The 18,373-nt window shown below is 40.4% G+C and overlaps 1 protein-coding gene across 12 annotated transcripts in view; it reads right to left on the reverse strand.

The window, feature by feature from the left end:
* Ppfibp2 (PPFIA binding protein 2) overlaps positions 1 to 18,373 on the reverse strand; it is a 152,952-nt gene that overhangs the window by 66,458 nt on the left and 68,121 nt on the right. For 10 of the 12 annotated variants that reach the window (XM_010615962.3, XM_010615955.3, XM_010615956.3 and 7 more), the window contains one exon: positions 3,919 to 4,011. In XM_010615962.3, coding sequence (XP_010614264.1) covers positions 3,919 to 4,011 — 93 coding nt within the window. Of the gene's footprint in view, positions 1 to 114; positions 284 to 3,918; positions 4,012 to 9,789; positions 9,883 to 18,373 lie in introns of those variants that run through there. The other 2 variants (XM_010615964.3, XM_019206307.2) reach the window with 2 other exon arrangements.

Genomic DNA, 18,373 nt, shown 5'->3' on the forward strand with positions numbered 1-18,373 from the left:
GTGAAGCAGGCAGCAGAACCACTGAGTTAAATCCCCAGCCTCAGGACAGCTGTTCTTTTAGGTGAGGTGCGGGGGGCATGGCCTGGAAGAAGGCAACTCCAGATGGAGTCTTACCTTATTAGGGAGTCTCACCCACTGCTTGAATGATTTTGGTCACCTTCCTGTCCTCGATAGTTTCAAAAGAGAAGCGCACAACAGCTGAGTGCTGCCTCTGGGCTGGAATCCTGCATCTCCTCCTTTACTAGGACAGCCAACTTCAAGACATAGCTTACCTGGTGTGCCAGGGCTTCTGCCACCTCATGGGGAAGGGCAGTCCAAGCCTCCATGGAAATTAACCAATGACCTTACCCCTCTCATAAAAGCCTAGGGACTGCTCACCTATCAGATGAGGGTTTTGAAGCAATTAAGGAATGTGGGACGTAAAGGGCATGTGTTAGCACTGACAAAACTTGGCTCCAGGAAGGTTTTTGTGCCTCACAGGCCAAAACATGACTCCAAGACATAGATACACAGAAGCCACAATTGCACACATGGCAGAAAAAAGTCTTTTTCTGAGGAACTCCAAGATTCTCTTGGAAATATTAATTAATAAAAACCCAGTTACAAGTAATTTCAGTTATGCACTAAATACATATTATGAGGGTTTTCATGACCTCTATTAGCAAACTGCTCCAGGGGCTCTTTTTTCTTCTTTCTTTCTTTCTTTAAGACAAAGCAAAGCAGGAAGATAAAGAAAAGGAATGGGTGGCTTCTTGAAATAAAGACATCAACTGATGGTAAACTGAGAACTTTTTAGTTAGTCATTGCTGTTTGTATATAGATTATTCTAAATTATTTCCCAGTCTGCAATAGAGCGATAGAGGGAGCATCAAAGAGTTGAGTTCATTTACAACTGTTTAAATAAACTTTATGAATTACAAAGTTCCCATAAAAAGCAGTGAATCTAAGTGAGTATGGCTACTTTACGCTTTTCATTTTTTATGCACCCAAATGTTGAATGAATTACTGAAACATTTCTGAAGTTGAGGCATGGTGCATTTAACTTTTCAATTTTAAACCAACAATTGACTCCTTCTGTCAACAAGGATCAACTTACACAACAGAGCTTTTTGTACTTTTCTTGCTTGCATTTCAATTCTTCTTCAACACTATCAGCAGCCCTGGCCTTTTCAACTACTAATTCCAATTAGGAAAGAGTAACACTGGGGTGGTAGGGGGAGGGGCACAGACCTCTGTTCCCTGGGACAAATTTCCAGTTGGGAAGGACGTGCTATGGTTAATTCCATTACGAGGATTAACACCTATATGGTCCCACCGTGCCTTGAAGCCACCTGCTGGCAGCAGCACCCTGAAGAATAATATATGGCCCCAAGCAATAGTTCCTGGTGTAGCTGCACATGGGACTAAAGACATCAGGGTTGCAGGGGCCTTGAGAGCCTCAATACTAGCCCTAAGTATTGTAAATGAAGAAGTCTAGAAAATTGGGACAAAATGTATAAAGATCTCAGAATGTGACCTTCATTCAACAGAAATGACTATTTTTTTGAGCCCCTGTACATGCTAGGCATAATTTTAGGTACAGGGACCCGGGATTCAGAGATAGTAATAATAAAAAAAAAAAAAGATGATATTTCCTGCCTTAAAGCAATTGCGTTATAGTAAAAATATAAAATGTGTTTAATTAATCTCTGAAACAAATTATTTTATTCTTTATGATTGGTCTTGTTCTCCTACAAACAGATACAGGAAAACATTCTGGGCCAAAGTGTCCAGTTAATTTAGTCTGGGGTAGCTGTTGTGTGACTTTATCAAGAGGTTATATACTGCTAAGGGTCTGTCTAAACAGCTCCATGGCCCAGGAGACCAGGAAACAGGAGTGAGCGCAGAATGCTGTTAGGAGCCTGTCCACAAGCTCTGCAGAATAGAAACCGCTGGGGTCAACCTCTGACTTTGCTGGTAAGTAGCTTCCCAACTGTGTTAGGACTATTTCAATAGGGATTATTCAGGAATTTAGATTTTTTAAAACCATGAATGTGAAAGAGAACACTTTTATATAGGTCTTCTTTATTAAATGTAATCCTTTCTAAATAGGAATGTGTTATTTCAATCCTGGTTCAAAAGTTTGCAATTTCATACCATTTGCTACATAATTCTAAATTGGTATTTTCCTTAAGGCATTGGGATGGTGTTTCAAATTACACACCCCTCAAAATACCTGTGCTATAAAATCTGGCCCCTGCTACTTCTCTGAAGGGGCTCCCCCGCTTCTTCACAGAAGGACTTTATCCACAATGGTGCCTTGATGTTTCTACCTCACACTAAGCGTACTCCTGCCGCAGTGTGCACTGGACCGACCACCTCTTCTGTGTAGAAAGTATTTCTGCAGGTGTCTGCGCGGCTCCTTCCCCAACTCCTGTTGGGAGCTTCCCTGACTGCCAGTCATTATCTGGCCTTTTCTCTATAGTGCTTAACATTGCTTCAAATTCTCTCTCTTCCTTGTTTCTCCTCCCCCTTCCTCCCCTTTCCTCCTCTTCCCTGTCCCCAAGCACTAGAAGAATAGGGACTTCGTCCAAGTTCTTCACAGATGGGTCTCCAGCATCTAAAACTAGGTCAGACAGGTAAGTTATAGGTACTCAATTATTTTATGATTTTAGAATCAATGAAGTGAAAAAAATAAAGTAGAATGCTAAATTTTATAACTGGCATGAGCTCAACTGTTTAAAATAGAAGCAAGGCAGGGGGAAAAAGCCACTAGGAAAAGGTCAAAATGTTCACCTTTTCCTTTTAAATTATTTAGGATTCCTTCAGAATTTCCAAAGTTTCTAAATGGCTTATTGTATGTTTATAATACAAAACTAAAAAGCGAAATAAACAAGCTAAGAAGAAAAAACAAGAATCATGCTGCTGCCTCATAACCCTAGTGACACCAACTAAAGCCCACACCTGGAGAGGGTAGGGGTCTGGCCCTCCACCTGTTGCTTCCTCCATTCCACCACCAGTCTTATTCAACATCCTTCAAGCTTTTTAAGGAGCCAAGACTAGGATATTAGTCTTTACATACTCCAAATTGTCAATTAATATCTGATATACACTAGATTTGAATAAATGCTTATAAATCTATTCAGGCATTTGAGCTCTAACATAGCAAAGAGCTATTTCAGCAGTAAGCTTCTGTAAGAAAGCCTAACTTAGCCAACTGAGGTAGTGCCCAGCCTAGGCACCTCAGTGACTTAGTGAGACCCTGTCTCCAACTAAGAAATGGCTGGAGATCTGTCTTAGTGTGAAGGCCCTGGATTCAATCCCTAGTACTGAAGGGAAAAGAAAAAACCAAACAAAGAAACATGTCCTATCTAGGAACACAGGCTTCCAGTAATGGCAGTTTCTTTTGCTTTCTCCATGACAGGTTTTGGAATTTCTCTCATTGAAGCAAGAGTCATCAGAGGCTTTGCCCATGCTGCCAGCTCTAGGGAATTTGGCACCAAGTCTAGATCTAGCTTCAGACACTGTGGACTCGATTCTGTTAGTGTTGACCCTTAGGCCTATTATCATTATGGCTCTGTTTCATTAGTGACATGAGGCTATATCATCTCATCTCCTTTACAAGACTCAGGGCTCCTGGAGGACAGGGCCCACATTGTTCACTCTTGGCACCACTATTCACTGAGCCACAAGGTTCCCAGTGAGTAGAAGCAGTGCACAATAAATGAATGAATTCACAGCTCCCCAAGGCCAAGGCCATGGTTATGTTATGCTCCTAGTTACTTTATGCTTTGTTCCAGGGAAAGCTTGTTTGAAAAACATACACTTTGAGGTTAAAAAAAAATACAACAAAGTAAACCCTCTCTGCTTACCTCTCACTTAGGGAAGCTACAGAGCTGGAGGTAACAGACAAAACTGGCTTCCATCCAAAGGACCCACCTGTAAGATGAGGGACTCCTTATCTCCTTCTAGACGTGCCAAGCGTTCCTGGTAGGTTTCGTTACTAGCAGCACGGTGGTGATTTATCTGAGACTAAAGAGGGAAGAGAATACATTTAGAATGTTGGAGAAATATTAGCAACCTCCAAATGAAGTATACAAAGTATTCAATTTGTGAGGTCAGTTCCACTGATTATATGTGCAAAAACCATCCACCAAAACAGGAAACCACAGATTTCAAAACAACTGCAAGGAGGACCAGACCACATGCCATTGAAAGGTGTGCCTTGAAGATGGTGCAACCACTCCTGATGACTTCACCCTTAGCTGGGAGGGCCTTGACAGAGCTCAAGACCAGCAGTGCTTGGTTTGACTGGACATGCTGGGTCTGGTTTTACTAGAAGCAAAGTACTGGTTTTTGAGGAAACTAGGGAACTGGTACCATTCTCCAAGGAACTACATAGGAAAACCTGCGCTGAGATCTTGGAATCTCCTAACTTTTACACCAGGGTTCTCCAGAGCCAAGGCACAATCGTGGTAAGGAGGCCCACCCTGAATATCACAGCAATGTGGAGATGGGAGTGGGGAGGTGCTGATAGTAAGGCCCTCTATCTATGTACACTGCCCTCCCCACCCTACTCCCGCTTCTGACAAATGTTTCGGCAGCCAGGTTGGCAGCCTGTGTTTCTGTAGAACTATGGCTGAAAGAAGTAAGCTAGAATGAAACATCTAGAGAAGAACCTAAATAACAGCCAGGGATCTCTAAGAACTAAGTAGATGGGAAAACATAGCAAATGCAGTGTAGCCAGAAACTATAGAAAAACAAACAAACAAATAGGAGAGTATGTGAAAAGGCGGAGGACAGGCAGAAACTGATAAAATGTATTGAGATAAAATGGGAGCTGTCACTTTCTAGGGTGTGTCTGACAGAGTAGTGGGCAGCAGGAAGGGAAGGAGCTGCTAAGGCTTTCAAGCTGGACCCATTAACAGTGCGTGCTTCCTCCGTGTTGAATGGGAGGCTGCCAACCAGAAGTTGGTGGTCTGAAAAGTGGATCTCATTGCTAAATAAGGAAACTATTATCCTTATCTTCTGGGCTTGCCCAGTATTACCAATACTTCAATATTCATGAGGCAAGTGTTTACTACCTGGAGTAGTAAACTATTGTGCAAATGAGCAAATCAGGGAGGCCCAGGGTTGGCTTGTCTGGTCCTGAAATCGTTTCCCTGCATTTTAGCTTCTCTTTCCATGAGAAAAGGTACCTTCTCCATGCTTCATTAACCCTTCCCAATGCACTGCCTAAGTGTGAATAAGTCGCAAAGCTTCTCCTTATCCTCAAACAGAAATGGAAACCTAATATTTCACACTCAAGCTCTAACGAGAGAAGAGTGGCTGTCTGTTGACAGTACAGTGGGTCTCTCCCAAGATAGCTGTGCTAGGCACCATCTAGATGGTGCATGGTGCCTACTGAGATGCCACTGTTCTGTATTCCAGCTTCCCTCAGGCCTGCATCTTGTCCATTGTTACAGGAGCTTTTCACGCCACAGACAAAGGGCCTTCACAATCACAACTGACTTCTTTGTCCATGGCAGTTTATTGTTGTTACATTAATTAATATACCAGGAGCTCTCACTGGGTCAAACTGTCTGACTAGCATCCAAGGATATGTCATACCCTACATTTTCTCAGGACCTGGCAAGGAAATATAGGAAAACAATTCTGAACAGCAGGCCAAATTCCCCTCTGTTAAAGAACTCACAATGATGATTTTTAATGTTCAAAAAGAATAGAAAAAGACCCATACATCCAAGTGCCACTCTGCACGTGAGACCACAGTCAACATGGGCATGGAGACTTCCAGCACTGGCCGGGCCACTTCTCCAGTGGGCATTGGAGAAGAGAAAGCCAAGGAGTAAATCTCCCAAGACTCCAGCAAGTACCACATGCCCTGTGCAGGGCATGTATAGACCTGCACTGAGGACTTTGGTATCTGCTTTTAAATATAAGTTCACCTTTCCCTATCAGAAGCAAGGTTTAGCCAAACTTGACACAGCTTCTAACACTGTACTCCACCAGAATGGCTCCAGCTGGGACCAGAGATAACTTAGAAGCATTTCTCCTGCTGAGTACCACTTCCCACCACTTCCTGAAAGGAACCATTCAGACTACTTGCTGTAAACTTACAGTGACCACCATGGAGTCACTTCCTGGACTTAATGTCTGCTTATTTTAAACATATAAGTTAAAGCTTCCCATAGAAAACTTGTTTGGATAATGCTCTGGACCCAATAAAGGTGTTGATCCATGTGTGTTCTCCAGGTATGCTGTATACTCCAGAGTCCATACAGACTAAAAGCTTTTAAATTTCCACACCATAGCTGTGTCACTAAAGCCCTTCCTGAAACCTCATCCCTGACAGTGAGGGCCCCTGGGGGACCATTCAGGCAGCCTTTGGTCACTGCTGGGGACAGGAGCTATCAGCTGTGCTGATAATGGGACTCATCCAAAACAGTCCTTCAGTGTAATAAAAGGTCTACTCTGTATACAGAGGTACAGTCATTTGTATTAGGTGGCCAAAAAATAAGGGTAAGAAAATAAATTAGAGGCATAAGTTAATATACAAAATGTAGTTAGGCCTTAACAAATAGCAGACATGGATGGAAAATCTGGATCCACTCTAACAGCCAACAAAAAAAGAGAAGCACAGTCAGCTAAAAGATGCATAGATCAATATGGGAAAATCAAACTGGCTACCGAGAAGAGGCATCACTACTCCTGGGCAAGACAGAAACTGCTCATTTTCACAGAGAGACTTTGTGAAAGGGGATAAACAACATCCTTGCTGATGCCTGTGTATTAAAGAGCCCAATAAAACACATTGCTCTTCTGTGATACTTACAAAATAGGTCAACAGCTAATGGACAATATGGGCCAAAAGCCAAAGCAATTCTAAGAGGCCAATACAATATGGCCCACCCACAGTGCTTGCTATGCATGCCAGGTACTGTTCAGAGCACTTTATGTGCACTAACTGATGTAATCCTTCTCATGACCTTCATGAGATGGATTTTTATTCCCATTTCACAGATAAAGGAACTAAGGAGCAAAGTATCTTAACAAAGTACAAAGGGATTAGTATGCTTTCTGTTTATATAGCTTAATGAGGGGGCAGATCAAGTATACCTTTTATCTATTTTATATATTTGGATTATATGATTAGTCACACAAGGTTGGAAAATATCTTTCATAGGGAGTGGCTAAATAGTGGTTCATCCATAATATGGACTATTGACAGCATTTGAAAACAAGAGATAAGTATTTATGGACATCATAAAAATGTAAGACATGGAATAGTAAAAAGAAGAAAGATGCTGAATAATTACATGGTATAATAGTAAAAAACAAAAATTCATAGCTTTTTATATGTATAAAAAATAAATGGAGGGTTAGTTGGTAGCCTTTTAATAGTCTTCTCTTCTATATTTGTCTGGGCTTTAGAAAGGTGGGGGTGGAAGGTAGGGTCAAGAGGGATGCTTACTTTAACTATAGCGTTTTAGTTACTTGCAAAAATATATCGTCTCACGTATCTAAAATACACTGCAAAATCCAGAAGCTTTGTTTGAGGACCAGAACAGAGGTTCCTGGTACTTTTCCCTCCCAACAAATCTGGGGGGGGAAGTCCTCTCCCAGCAATCACACCGGCCCTTTGAGCAGTGGTCCGGATGGCAGAGAGGATCCCTCCCTTCAATCACTGTCCTAAAGAAACTGTATCCCCTACTACACAGGTCCTCCAGAATCACCTGTAAACTTCTGAAAATTTAAAGGCAACAGTGAAATGGAGAATGCTCTAGAGAAGTCCACAGTACCTCCAACCTTGACTTTTGGTGAAGTGTAGAGCTATATTTTCACCTCCTAGATAAAAGCTACATTTTAAGAAAATTGTAGCCCCTCAGAAGGACACAGGTCAGGATAAAATACTAACTTCAGCTGGATAAGAACTTAGAGATTATTTTAGGATGATCTCCTTGAGTGCCAATATTCATCAGCCAAAAGTGAGGATTTCCATTTAGGTGAATAAACGTATATTCCTTGGTCTACTAATAGCTCAGCAGGTGCTATCAGTTTCTAATGTCATTCTTATATTACAAAACAGTTGCATATCAGGACATTAAAAGGCACAAGGTTATTAAAGTTGATTCCAATTTACTGGCTTGAGAGAGATGTTTTAACAGATAAGAGTTAGGGTGTAGTTCTGTTTTGTTCTACTTTAAAATACCTTGTTTTTCCAGGGGGTACACCTGTTTCCTTAATTCTCATAGTCAATCTGCAGCAGAAATCTTGTATCAACATGGAGATCACATATTCGGGCCCCGAGTGATTCTAAATTTGGAAAGTCTCTGAAAAGTCCTGTGCACATTGTCTACTAGGAAAATCAATGGTAGAGCAGTAGCCCAGATCTTCTTGCGTGAAGACAAATTGAGAGAACCACTCCCACTCTCCACTGAAGAAAAGAAAGCCAAATAGGATTCCAGAGGACACTACATGCTAACTTTACTTCTCCCAACTATGAGATAGCAGTGAATTTAAAGGAGAGCTTTACCTTCTTTTGCCTTGTTAAGGATGCTCATCCCACAGATGAATATACATAAGAATGAGTCATTTTTACTCAGCCAAGGATGTTAGCCCTACTAATGTACCAAGCTATGTTACACAAATATTTTATCAAGTTTCCTCCTCTTCTGTGTTGACAGTTATTGCTACAAATGTGACAGAGGGAAAAGTCAATTTTTTCCCTAAACTTTGCAGAGTCAGAACTCTGGGACACTTAATTCAAATAATTCAAAAATACTGTGATGGTCAAATGATCATTGTCCTCATGGAGGTGAAACTTCAATTGCAGACTGACATTTCTAGATTCTCTTGCATTTTGACTAAAGAAGGCCACACTGAAGCATACTATCTCTCTTGTGTCACAGAACTGAATCAAAATTAGGATTTCTTAAATGTATATTGTCAAGAATTGAAAAATTTAGCTAAGATTACTGAAGCCAAACTACCTTTGTCTCTATCAAGGTTGACTCTCAGAAATTGGGAAAAATTGGGGATATAAGAAATACAATCCCCCAAATTCAAATCTGTTAAAGGAAAAAAAAAAAAAACAAAAACAGAGCAGAGCTATTTTATCAAGGTCTTCCCTTACCCTTAAGAATAATGAAGAATAATGTTCTCAAGTGTCCTCAGAAACAGTGACAGCATAGTTCCTTGACTCTCACAGGTCCTCCTCTTCTGGGTCATTTCCTATAAGACCTGAATTGCTCACTTCTGGGGATAGTCAGGCCTAAGATACAGCTTAGCTTAAGGTAGGACTGTTTTCTAAGTTTGATGTCATCAACCAGGCAAAACACTTTATGGCTGGGGATCCTGGAGTTGACCATGACAGTTAATCTGTCTCAGCAATTAGTCAGATGATGGAGAGAGATGGTCTGTGTGGGGCCAGAAATTACAGAATTGAATAATGAGATTCCAGCAAGGACAGTCTCTGTATAAAGGATTCCAAGTTAAACAGAGAACTATCTCATTTCTCCCATCTCTCTCCTGGGTCAGTGAGCAAACAGTTTACTCTTGATGAGTTTCTCATACACAGAAAGTTGGATACTGTCAGGCTCAAGAAAAGTAGGCTTCCAAATCTTGGGGCGGGGAAGTATACTGCATCTTAATTAGCAATGAGATTATCAGACAGTACTTAAGGCTCCCCAAAACCTTACAGGCTGTAGAGAACTCCAGATTAGTCAATTCCTCCCTTGTTCTTTTGCTAAGGGAAAGGAATGAAGAAATCTTGAATTACTCTTGGCAAAGAATTCTTCTGAAGCCTACCTCAATTGAGTCCATTGTTTGTCCAGAGAAGACCAGGATCATCACCCTGCTGTAACCACACACCTCCAGTGAGGACTGCTGTCTTCTTAGAGACAGTTTCATTCCTAGTTCCCTGGATCAGGCTTGGCTGGGTGAAATCCTTCTTTTAAAAAAAAAAAAAAATTTATAGTGCTGGGGATTGAATCCACGGCCTCATACATGCTAGGTAAGTCCTCTATCACTGAGGTATACCCTAGCCCCTCGCTGAATCTTTAAAACTGAGAACAGAGCATGACATGATGGTACAAGAGGTCTCTGTGGTTTTCAGTAGCTATATTCTCCCCCTCATGAAAGAAGCTGGTATCAGCATGAAGCTTGAAGAAGCTGGCATCAGCATGAAGCCAACCTGCACAGAAAAACAAAGGCTAAGAAAAAGATGGGCAATACTTTCATCCTTGGTTGGTCTTCCTAATGAAGATATATATCTTGACCCTTTCTGTTGGGCTCCCTAGGCTTAGACTAGTTCAAACTGAGTTTCTCTTATTTACAACAAAATTTCCTGGCTTATGCAGTTGTCTCAAAGGATGATCCCTCAACTGAAATTTATCCCTTTGGAAATAGACTTCAGAAAAGTACTCTCACTGTTTAGATATAAGACTGACAGGGTACTGCTGACAACCACTGCTTGATTTTCTTGAGCTGGCAATTTTAGAACAAGATTGTCAGTTCTAAGCCAGCTGCAGTACAGTTAACACCTGGATTATCGTTGAGAGCTAACAGAAATCTACTTTGTGACTCAGGGTGTGTCTGTGTGGGTTGTACTGAAATAAAAAGGACACATTGCCTCTTTTGTATGTGGAACAAATGGCTTTCTATCCACCACCTGTTTGCCTGCATTCTTATTTCCCATGTAGAACAAGAAGGTTAAGACAAGAAATGAATATGAGATGCAACAGGCCCATGGGCATTAATGGGTGGGGAGGGACATGACCAGATGATGTGAGGTAGGAAAAATAAGGTAAAAGAAAAAAAGAAGTAAATAGCAGCTAAAGTTTAAAAGCTACAAAGGAAAAAAGGAAATGCATAAATGAAGGGTAAGAACATAAACAATGATTTAAGAAGTTATGTTGAAAGAAATACACATCATGCACAGGTGTTCAAATGCCAGATCTGGACACTAGAAGTCTGAAAGCAGTGGGTTACCTTATACCCACACGTTGCCCAGCTGGAATTCAAAACAGAGGGTCCCTGAGGACATTGTTGAGAAATTTCTATATCCCCTTATGCAAAATTCCTGGAACATCTTCCTCCCCTAAGGCATGGCATTCTCAGCGATGAGAAGACCAACCAGGAATGCTTAGGAAGCCAGGGTCTGCACCACATGCACCACAGCAGTGTGTAAGATCAGGTAGGTCACCTTACATCAGGTTTCCAATCTTTCAGGAGAGAAAGTTACACCCCACAGAGCAGCAAGAAGGACAGTGTGTGTGTGTGTGTGTGTGTGTGTGTGTGTGTGTGTGTGTGTATGGAATAAGTATGGAATTCTTTTCATAGCAGGATGTTCTAACAATTCCTCTATGTTATAAGTAGTATTTGTGTGATCATAAGAATATGGATATCATTTAAGAGGCTTGGTTTAAGCCAAAGACCAAGGTTTAGCTGCAAGCAGTTCATCCCTTATATAAAGAGTTTTAATTAACTCATTCTTTTTGTGCAAAAGAATGAGAGGCAATATTTATGATCAGAACAAATAAGAAATATCTATAAAGTATTGTATAATCAACCCACAGGAGCAATAATCAAAATATTTTTAGTCTGAAAAGAAAAAATTTTCAAAAGCCCGAATGACAATTCAGAACCCACTGTTAGCTAATAACCCTGAAATTATGCGTTTGACACACACAGCTAAAGACACATTCACATTTCCGTTGTTGCTGAAAAGGTGCCCATGATTTGAGTCATATCTTTATGGCCACAATTTTTTTTTCCTTATAAGAATTTTACTGGGCACTATAAAGGACAGTACTAAGTGCTATAAGAATGCTAATAATGAATACATTAATTGCTATCTTCCAGCAGATTAAATGTTTCTGTTTTAACATTTATGTCATTTACTTATTTCGATTTTAGCACATGGTGAGATATATGGATCTAGATTCAATTTTCTGTATGTGGATAGTCAGTTTTCCCAGCACCATTTATTAAAGAAGCTGTATTTCCTCATATGTAAGTCTTTGGCCCCTTCGTCAAAGATCAGATAGCTGAATGTGCCTGGGGATGTTTCTTTATCCTCTACTGTTCCACTGATCCACACTTCTTTTTGTCTTTATTTTTATTTTATTTTTTTGCTAGCACCATGCTATTTTTAAGAAGTACAAATGACCAATAAATACATGAAAAAAATGTTCAACATCTCTAGACACTAAGGAAATGTTAATTAAAATACTGAGATTCCATCTTTCTCTAGAAAGAATGACTGTCATCAAGAAATCAATCAAAACTGCTGGCAAGATTGGGAAGAGAGGGCTTCTACATCTTTGGAGGGAATGTAAACTAGTACAACACTATGAGAATCAGTATGGAGATTTCTCAAAAAACTAAAACTAGAAATTCCATTTGACCCAGATCTTCCCTTTCTAAGTATCTTCCCAAAAGAGTTAAAGACAGACATCATATTAAAGTGATATATGCATACCCATGTTCATAGCAGCACAATTCTTAATAGCTAAAACTTGGAAGCAACCTATAAGTCCATTAACAGATGAATGAAGAAAACGTATTTATACACAATGGAGTACTACTCTGCCATAGAGAAAAATAGACTTGAGTCATTTGTAAGAAAATGGATGTACCTTGAGATCATAATGTTAAGTGAAATAAATAAGACACACAAGTTTAAATAACATATAGTTGCTCTTATGTGAGAAACCTCCCAAAATAAATAAAGACCAAAATAAGATTGATAATAGGAAATAGTAAAAAAATCTTTTGCAAATGAGAAAGGGACCAACATATGGAGGGATGGGGGGGGTGAAAAACTAAGATGTGTTATGTACACGTATCAACTCCCCACAAGGAGTATAATCATTATGTACTGCAAGCACATACTAATAAAAAATTAAATTTGGAAAAAAAATTAAAAACAGTAAAAAATGCATTTCAATTGCTAGTAATAAGCAACCACTAAAACCTGAATTTTATATCTGTTCCACTCTAGAAGTTAGATCAGATGTAGGTGAAATGCCTCATTTCCAGCAAAATCAAGACCCAGAAGCCTCCTCAGAGGCATCATACTCGGCTGTAGTGGCTGTTCAGATGCTGTGATGTCTGCTTGTCCTGGACTAGCGTCTCTGTTAGGGCCTGGCCAAGAAACAGCCATGTTAGGCTCTGCCCAGCATTAGCTGGGGTGTGAGTGCTGATGCCATGTTTAAAGGCCATGTGGAATGCTAGGAGCATAACTTCTTCATAGCCTACCTGGCATCTGCTAGGAGAGCACACTCTTCAAACATGCTCTGTTTGCTCTTAGGGATGAGGGTAGTTCCGCACCATTTCTTGGCTGATGCATTCCAGGAGACACCTTGTCATTTCTGTATTTCACTGAACTCAGTGACAGAGTTGGTTCCAGAGCAGTCAGACAGAGCGAGAGGGTGGTCACAAAGAGGTGTCATTGGAAGGAGTGTGGGAAAATCCTAAGATAGTCAGATCCCTAGTGTAGCAGCTAAGGACAGCTGTAGCCATCATGTTGGCTTTTGGAGCCAACAATTGCTTTTCAAGCTCCTGGCTTGGGGTCCTCAAAATATATCTTCCCTATTTTTGTGATAACAACTCTGTAGTATTGGCCAGATGGAATCACAGTTTGTTCAGCACTTCCTTTAAGCTGTAGGTTCTAGTTCTTTCAGGATCCTTGCCATGATATAAACACTGTTCTAACTTGTCAGAGCATGTGAATTATTTAATAGCTCTTTGCCTATACATATGTTGAACATTTGAACACAATACACTTGGTAAAGCCTTGTCCCTAGATAAATCTTAGAATAACATCCTTCTGTAGCCACATATATAACACGTGTTTTTAGCTAAATAAGAAAATGTGTAGTATTTCCAGGTTGCCTACACAAGAGGATCTTATCAAATCCAGAAAACCAACTGCAAGTGAGACATGCCTACCAGGCACAGGGCTTCAGGGGAGATGTCAATGTCACTAAGGCTGTATCTCAAACTCAGAAGTGTCCTTCACATGCATGCCTTTAAGAAATTTGGAAAATTCAGCCTTTAAAAATAAGAGGACCTAATAGCTAAACCTAAGTGGATCACAGAGGCTATAGTCAATTCCTGTTACATGGTTCAGGTTACCTATCAGCCAGGGAACCAAATAGTGTGAGAGTAAGCTTGATAACTGCTAAATTCTTTTTCTTGGGTGGCGGGAAACATGAGTTTATAGCACTGGACTATCGAAGTGGTACTTGTGGTACATGTATGTCAATATCCTGTGAAGGGATGACATGAAAACCAGGAGGATAGTAAGAATAAGAAATTCTTTGAAGAGTTTCCTCATCTTGCCCATTCCAATGGAGTCACTGACTCATTCTTATTGAAGACAGAATGGCATCAGTGGGTGTTGGAATTGGGGGTGAAGTGGGTACTGTGAATGTTTTAACTCCCCTGGAGGCATCAGAGTTAATTGCCTGGTACCTCTTACACTGCCTGGACTTTCCACATGAGGAGCCAAGAGGCAAAGGAGAAGAGAGATCCACAGCTGAATAATACGAAGTTGGGCTAAGGACAAACTAAGGAGCTGTTCCTTTGGTCATACCAATGCCAGCAGTCCTCCAAGATTCCCAAATGGGAATAAATTCAGAAGAAAATGGATAGGAACTAGAACTAGATATAACACGAACATTATAAGAAGGACTTTTTTGGGTTTGTTTTTTTGTTTTTTGTTTTTTGAGGCAGGGTCTCACTATGTAGTTGAGATTGACCTGGAACTCACTATGTAGTCCATGGTGGTCTCAAACTCACAGTGATCCTACTGCCTTCCAAGTGCTGGGATTACAGGCATGCACCACCATGCCCGGCTAAAAAGGACTTTTAAAGATGACTGCAAAGACAAACCCAGTGTTCAGTGAGCTTGGGGTGATGGTGGAGGTGTAGAGACTGTGAGATTTTAGCCTTGCTGTTTTGAGAATTCTAATGGTAAAAGGAAAACATGTTATAAGGCATCACAAAGTAGTCAGCACAGGGTCAAAGATAATCGTGACTTTTTCCCTAAGAACTGAAGATAAACATTTTCTTGAAGGCAAGAGACAGGGAGGTATGAAGCAGTGGAAAAATAAAGAATTAGAGGATCAGGAGAAACTAGAATAGGATTGTATCAAAAGGGTAGGATACTGGAATATCCTTGGCCAGAAGTGGGGACTCTTGTCTCTTGAAACAGAGGAATTTGAAAAATGATAGCTGTAAACATAGTAACATTTTGTGGTGAAAGGGAGGGAAGATGAAAAAAATTATCTAAATTTGGCCTTTTTTTTTTTTTTATAAAGTAGTCAGTGGTATCAGTTGAGAAGGAGGAATAAGGTTGGAGACAAATAAAAAAACATGAAAGAGCCACTGCAGAGGGTGAGAGAGAGGAAGGCAGGAATGAATCAAAGGATCCCCAAGTGCAACTGCCATTCCAATGGCTGTGCTGCTCTGGAGCACCTACAAACTACTCAGCAAACAAACCTGATGTGATGATACTTACTATGTTCCACTGGGCAAAAGAGGCCCAAGGCCTTCTCTTCAAGGAGCTTGCCAAGAGGATTCACAATGGATGGGGGTAAGAGATGGCAGAAATTTGATTGCTAAATTATACCAAGGACTGTGATGGGTAGGCATGTTGGGTGTGTTGGCCACAAAGGAAGGTACTTATAGGAAACCATGGATAGCTGAAGCTTTTGAAGAAACACACCTACTGTTGCTTTCCCCATGGGCTTTCAAAACCTCTCTCCTCATAATCAAGGTTGAATATGGGGATCTGGAGAGTTCTGGGAAGATGACAGAGTGAGTGGTGAACAGCAGAGAAACAGCCTGAGATTTGTTGTTTGTATGATGGAATATAATAGCAATGTGAGGAAAAGAAGGAAGAAGAAGCAAGGATCTGAAGTGAGAAGATAAGCCCATGGGGAGAATAAAGAAAGTTCAGGGCAGAAAAGGGAGGTGGCAAGTGTCACATTCACCCTGAGCCCCTGCTCAGAGCCTAGAGGAGGCAGCTCAAACCTGCAGATGCATGGTGACTACTGGTGACCCCAGAGGCATCCACAAAAAATACACCAGTAGACACAGTGAACTGCTGTGCTGGTGAGTTATTCAGATTCAGACATCCCCTAAGAGAGGGGCCAAGTGAGCTCAGAATTCAGAGCAGCTACAGGTTAGCTCCACCTAGCAGCTCCAAGTGTTAGGGTGAGATGCAACTAAGTTCAAGTCATTAGGAAGTCACAGTGCTGAGTTTAAGCCAGCAGGAGGCACACATAGTACTACAGTCTGAACAAATAAGGTTCTAAATTCACAGCCAGAAATCAGCCTGACCTTCAGAGGAACAAAAGGTGCAGGATTGCTATGGTTATCAACTACCCTGCCATAAATCTACAGCTGGCTTGCTGGGATTAATGAACATAGATCTGGGCTCTGTCTGCCCACTCCATCATGCCCTGAAGTAGACATTCTATTTCTTCTTTTTGTTTTTGTTCTTCATTTGTTAGTTCTTGTTTTTATATGAGTGTAAAACTTGTTTCTAGTTTATTTGTTGTAGTTCTGTTCTGGTTTTTATTTCTTCTCTCTTTCCCTCCTGTCTTCACCAGTTTCCCAAAGTTCACATAATCTTCTTTTGTCCTCTTCATCTCTTCCTCTTTTTCTATTTCTCTATTTGCTCTGCCTAACCCCTTTTAAATTTTCTCCTCTGAGGATAAAATATCCACATTGAGGGCATATTTACTGTATACAATTTTCTGGGTTTAGATTTTGTTATATAACCACAAATATAGTTCATACAGTTAAAGGTGGCAAATTAATAATTACCACAGTTTTTATTTTCTAGGCTGTGTTTGATGCTATTGTTATTGCTGATTTTACTTAGCTAAGGTCACATAATTGTCCTAGTCAGTTCTTCTTCTTGGTATGCTGTTACTGAGATTGCCTAACGGTCTAAACAATATTATAGGCTAGTGCCAAAGAACCAGGGGCTAAGCCAAATAGGCAGCAACTTCTCATCCCCAATAAATTGAAGAGGTAGGATGGTTCAAGACTCAAAACCCAAAAGCCAGCTACACCTGGAAGACATCTCTGAGAAGTGGTCATTTCCTAAGAGTTATAAATACTAGCAATAAAGCTACCTGCCAAAAGCAGTTTATAAACATTAACCCAGGAGTTAAACTAAAAAATAAAATAGAAAATGAGAAGACACTTAAACAAAATGTAACTCTGCACTTCCAGCTCACCAAAGGCAAACCTAGCAGGTAACAAGGTGGAACAATTTGAAAGCCACCTATCTGGACTTTCTGAAGTGCTAACAGCAAAACTGTCTCTACAGATGAATGAGTCTCTAGGAAAAAGTTAAAGCAAAAATATTCTTTCAGGTAACTACAGAGATGACCATAATAAAAGATGTAGTTAATAACTCTAGAGCAGATACAGATAAAAAAAAGAGACAAGCTTAGAAAAATGATGGAAACTATGGAATGCCCAACATAAGAAAGAAATGGAATATGTGATACAGACACAAAAAGATATCCAGGAGATTAAAAAATCCATTGAAAGTATACCCAGCAGAATGAGCCAATGTGAGGACAGAATATCAGATAAAGAAGACATGACTGTGGTAAGTGATTGTGAAAAGAAAGATTTCTAAAAAATACCAGGAGACTATGAAAAATCAATCCAATAGCTGCTAGGTGATGCAAAGAAGAACAACATAAGATTGACCTGAGTCAATGAAAAAGCAGGAGATAGCACAAACAACATTAAAAAAAACCTGTTCACAGAAATAATAGTAGAAAACTTCTCAAGCATGGAAAAAGAATTTGATATACAGATAAGTGAGGGATACAGAACTTCAACTATCCATGACTGAATACAGGGATCTGGAGTAATCAGAGCTTGGTAGTTGTAATCAGTATCACCATCCCCATAACTAGCACTTATAATGTCCTTTCTAAGTACTTTACGTACATTCAAGTATTTATCTGTATCTTACAGGCAAGGGAACTGAATCTCAGGAAGGTTAAATAAATCATCCATGGTTACAAAGAGATGAGAGATGAGCCCAAGCAATATAGAGGTAGGATTCATGCTCTTAACCACTAACAATGACTTTCACAGAAGCTGCTATGTACTTCTCTGGCTTCCACTGCCACCCAACATGAAAGCAAGGTAAGCCAGATACCTGTGAATCTCTTTGTCTTTGCAGCTCTTCTGGCCCAAGTGGCCAGGCTACTGGGTCAACCATTTGAGAACCAGATAACATTGAATAAAGTTTCACGTAGGCAGCTTTAGGTCATTCCACATTCTATTGCAGAACACGAGCCAACTGCATAGTACAGTTGCAGTGATTCCTTTTTTTTTTTTTTTTTTT

This window comes from Fukomys damarensis, unplaced genomic scaffold (genome assembly GCF_012274545.1).
Source record: "Fukomys damarensis isolate Sample0158 unplaced genomic scaffold, DMR_v1.0_HiC HiC_scaffold_16, whole genome shotgun sequence".
In the NCBI taxonomy this organism is placed as follows: domain Eukaryota; kingdom Metazoa; phylum Chordata; class Mammalia; order Rodentia; family Bathyergidae; genus Fukomys; species Fukomys damarensis.